Source organism: Cariama cristata, unplaced genomic scaffold (assembly GCF_000690535.1).
Source record: "Cariama cristata isolate BGI_N322 unplaced genomic scaffold, ASM69053v1 scaffold9014, whole genome shotgun sequence".
Classification (NCBI taxonomy): domain Eukaryota; kingdom Metazoa; phylum Chordata; class Aves; order Cariamiformes; family Cariamidae; genus Cariama; species Cariama cristata.
In genome coordinates, this window is record NW_009612315.1 from 1 (window position 1) to 3,524 (window position 3,524).

A 3,524-nucleotide genomic window follows, 5' to 3' on the forward strand; every position below is an offset into this window, starting at 1 on the left:
ACCACATCTACAGCCCTTCCCTCATCCACTCATCATTCTGAGGAGTTTCTACTTTTGTAAGCTAAAACTGAAATAAATAAATACCAACGGGAGCGTCACTAGCATGTTGTTTAGGGTTAATAGCAGCTTGTGGTTGATCTCCTCTGACAAGGAGGAAATTTCAGGTGAAATTCAGAATTTCTGAATCCTTCTGAATCCCGCTGGGGTGCTTTTGCAGGTGGCTGCAGACAGAGTATTTCATCTGGGAGCACCAGTCGCTGCTGATTCCATCCTCATTGATATAGGCGCATTGTCCATTGCCCTTGACGGGGAACCTGCACCAAACAGCAGAAGGAAAACTCAAAGGGAAGCAAAACGGGTTGTTGTCAGCCGTAGGTCAGTGGCTGAGCTTCTCCCTTAGGGGTTAACAATGCTGCAAGGAGCAGGGACCACCCTTCCCAGCAAACAACTCGCCCCACACAGAACAAAAACTGCCTCCCACTCCACAAAGGAGGGACTGTTTTCAGTTGCTTGGTCTCAGGGGGGTTCATCCAGGGATGCCCTCAACCCTCTGCCAGCATCCGCATCACACAAATCCACGGACTGTGGTCCAAGTGCTTTAGCTCAAGCAAGAAATGTGGTGTTTAATTGCTCCCACCTCATTAAATTTGTATCTATGTGTGCCTTCTTGCATTCAATCCCTAACCCATCTCAGCCCAGGACATGGTTACGTTCTCCAAAAGACAGGACGTACGGGTTGTAGAACCCCTTGTCGGTTGGCCTGTTGAACCACTGCCAAGGTCCAGAGCCTTCCCTTCGGAGACCGATCCAGTAGTGCAAGGAAATCCCATAGCGCAAGAGGAAATCCTAGAGGAGGGGGGGAAAGCAAGCATCATATGTACCTTCACGTTACGCCCTCCGGCAAATCCCAAATCTGCTTCCCAAAAGCCACTGACACACCAGTTCCTGGGGGATTTCTCATTTACCAGCTCCTCCTGGGTGTCGATGGTGGCCAGGTGGGCTCCGAGAGAAAGGCAAGAGTTCTGACTGCTGTTCCAGTCCATTTCATTCTCCATGAAGTAAAAGCACTTCTCCCTGTACCCAATCCCCTTTTCATGGCAGCTGGGAAGGATGGGAGAGGGGCAGGATGGGCAGGACGGGCATTTCTTAGCTGGAAATAAGCAGAACACATCCTGGTGACTTACACGGGAGAGTGTTCTTCAGGGGAGGAGAAGACTTTGGTGGTGAGCACCTCCATCCTCAGCCACTTACCTGCCAGCGCGATGATGGTGAGAAGCAACACTGCTATGACCACCGTGACCCCGATGGGGACCTTTTTATCTTTAATGCACTTGAGGCTAAAATCTGGGGACAAATAGCATGCAAGAGGTACAGCCAGCAAACCCATGGCACAAAGAGCAGCCCAAGCTCCCCGCAGCTCTTGTATTCCCCCCACGGGTGCCTTCAACACCTTTAAATACAGCTGCAGAGCATGGGGGGGGCCAGAGTGGGGTACAGGTTCAGTTCAAGGGGTGCATCCCCATGCTTTCATCAGCCTCCAAGGATTTTTAGGGCTGCCTGACCTCGCTGCATCCTCTCCACCCACCCTCAACCACAAGAGATGGGCACCATCCCCCAGAGCCACAGCTTGGGCTGCCCTGCACCTCCAGCAGCTTGCAAACAGCTTTACCTTTCTTACATCCTCCTCCTCCCCCTCACCCCAGTTGTTTTAATTAAATTTTAGCTGCCCATGTCACTCTAAGCCCAGCCACAACCTCTGAAACAACATCTGCGAAACAAGACTGGTGCTTACTGGTCCCTTCCTCCGCTCTCTGTTGCGACGGCATCATTACAGCAGTCGAGTCTTCGCCTGTGCAAAAGCAGCAAGCCCATGCAAAGTGAATTACTGCTAATGCCGTGACAGTACTCAGTAGGACATGCCTGACCTTCAGTATTTTCCCCCCACGACAATCAAGGGAACAAGCAGCACTTCCCCTTCATCTGGTTTACATACATGGCAGGAAGGAAAATATTATTTCCTCCAAAGAAAACAGGACTTGCTTTGTTTTCCCAAGTCAGCCCTGATTCTGTGGGTTTCTGACAGCTCTGTTTGCCCTGGAGAGGTGCTGTCTCAATTACTTCCCCACTTCTTTGCCTGCAAGCTGTTTTCTGCTCCAATCCCCACTCCAGGACCCTCATCAAACCCATCCGAGCCACGGCCTGCAGCCTAAAGCACAGAAACCACCCCCTCATCTCCCCATCCTAGGCGGGCCGGCTCCTAAAGCCTCTACGAAAGGGGATGGTGCTTCCGTACCCGTGTCATGAACAGCTTCTGCCATCCCTGCAGCACTCTCCGGGGACAAGCTCATCCCTCCATTCCACCAAAACCAAGGTGAGCGGGGTCAAGAACACCCCGAGATTGCAGCACGGCACCAGGGAGCAGCCGAGTCCTTCTCTGTCCCGGGGCTTTGACAGGATGCTCCTCTGGTCACTAAAATAAAAAGACAAAAAGCTCATAATCCGCCCCCGAGAACCTCAGAGCTTGCTTGACGAGGTAAGCACTTTTTTCGAAATCTGTTATATACCTCAAAGCTCCTTTTTCCACATCCCAGCCTGCGTTCTCTCTGAATTATTGTCCTCAAAACCTCCCACAACTGCATATTTTTCTACATGGCTCTTGCCAACTGTTTTTCTAAATTCTTTTGGCTTTTGATCTTTCCCTGGACACAGACTTTTCCCAAAGGCCATGGTAAAGCACGAACAGACTGAGAGAAGCAAAACCAGTCCCACAAGAGCTATTTGTAGAACATTCACATTTATAAGAAAACAGCAGAGAAACAGAACAAGAAACTGTGGTTGCTGTTGTCAACAAGCCCTTGAAGTCACCGACAGCTGCAGCTCCTCTAGCAAAGAGCTTCTATATTTACTAAAACTATATCTAGAACCCTTGATACCAAAGGGTTAAAGAATTCAGCTAAATTAACAGAAGAGCAGGCACATTATTTAGCCTGGCACCTCAAGGTTGGGAAGCATCAAGAAAAGGAACAAACGAGAGAAGAAGGGACACTGTTACCTAAGTCAGTAGGCAAGAATGTGGAGAGAGGCCTCCAAGAGAGGGAGTTCTAGACATGAAGGGAGCCAAGCCGATCACACGTTACAACCCACAGACATCAACAATAAAGTAGCTGAAAGCAGGACAGAGGTAATTGTGGTAGTGGGAGATCGCGACCTCCAACTCAAATGGCCCCCCCGAAAGAGGGCAAAACCCCACTTGGGATGCATGTGCAGTTAAGAGAGAGGCTTCGTTAGTGCTTGCTGAGGATGCGTACTAATTTACATTAGAAGCGAGAAACTTATAACTAATAATACGTAGTGTACTATGAATATGCAAATGTCCCATGGTATATAATATGTATCTCCATTTTTCTCGGTGTGCATGCTTGGAGGAGCCATCCCCCTTGCACCCGGCGCTGCAATAAACCAATGTCGGCTTTCTAAACTGTCATTTGGTTTAGAGATTTCTTGGTTACGACCTTCGGTATCAG

At 49.5% G+C, this 3,524-nt stretch overlaps 1 protein-coding gene across 1 annotated transcript; it reads right to left on the reverse strand.

Annotated features, from left to right (window-relative positions):
• Positions 1–160: 160 nt before the first annotated feature.
• Positions 161–1,826, reverse strand: LOC104160441 (C-type lectin domain family 2 member D-like). The gene is made up of 5 exons (XM_009698565.1): positions 1,793–1,826; positions 1,252–1,344; positions 966–1,120; positions 734–846; positions 161–314 (listed from the first exon to the last, which is right to left on the reverse strand). Exons 1-5 carry the CDS (start codon positions 1,824–1,826, stop codon positions 161–163), a joined length of 549 nt encoding a protein of 182 aa, XP_009696867.1.
• Positions 1,827–3,524: the final 1,698 nt, after the last annotated feature.

Bases quoted from the DNA above. Each gene is read 5' to 3' on its own strand.
- LOC104160441 (XM_009698565.1), bottom strand. From the start codon at position 1,826: ATGCCGTCGCAACAGAGAGCGGAGGAAGGGACCA. The intron at 1,121-1,251 runs GTAAGTGGCTGA...GCCCATCCTGCC, and splicing joins CACCATCATCGCGCTGGCAG to CCTCTCCCATCCTTCCCAGC. The intron at 847-965 runs GTAAATGAGAAA...CCCCTCCTCTAG, and splicing joins TCGACACCCAGGAGGAGCTG to GATTTCCTCTTGCGCTATGG.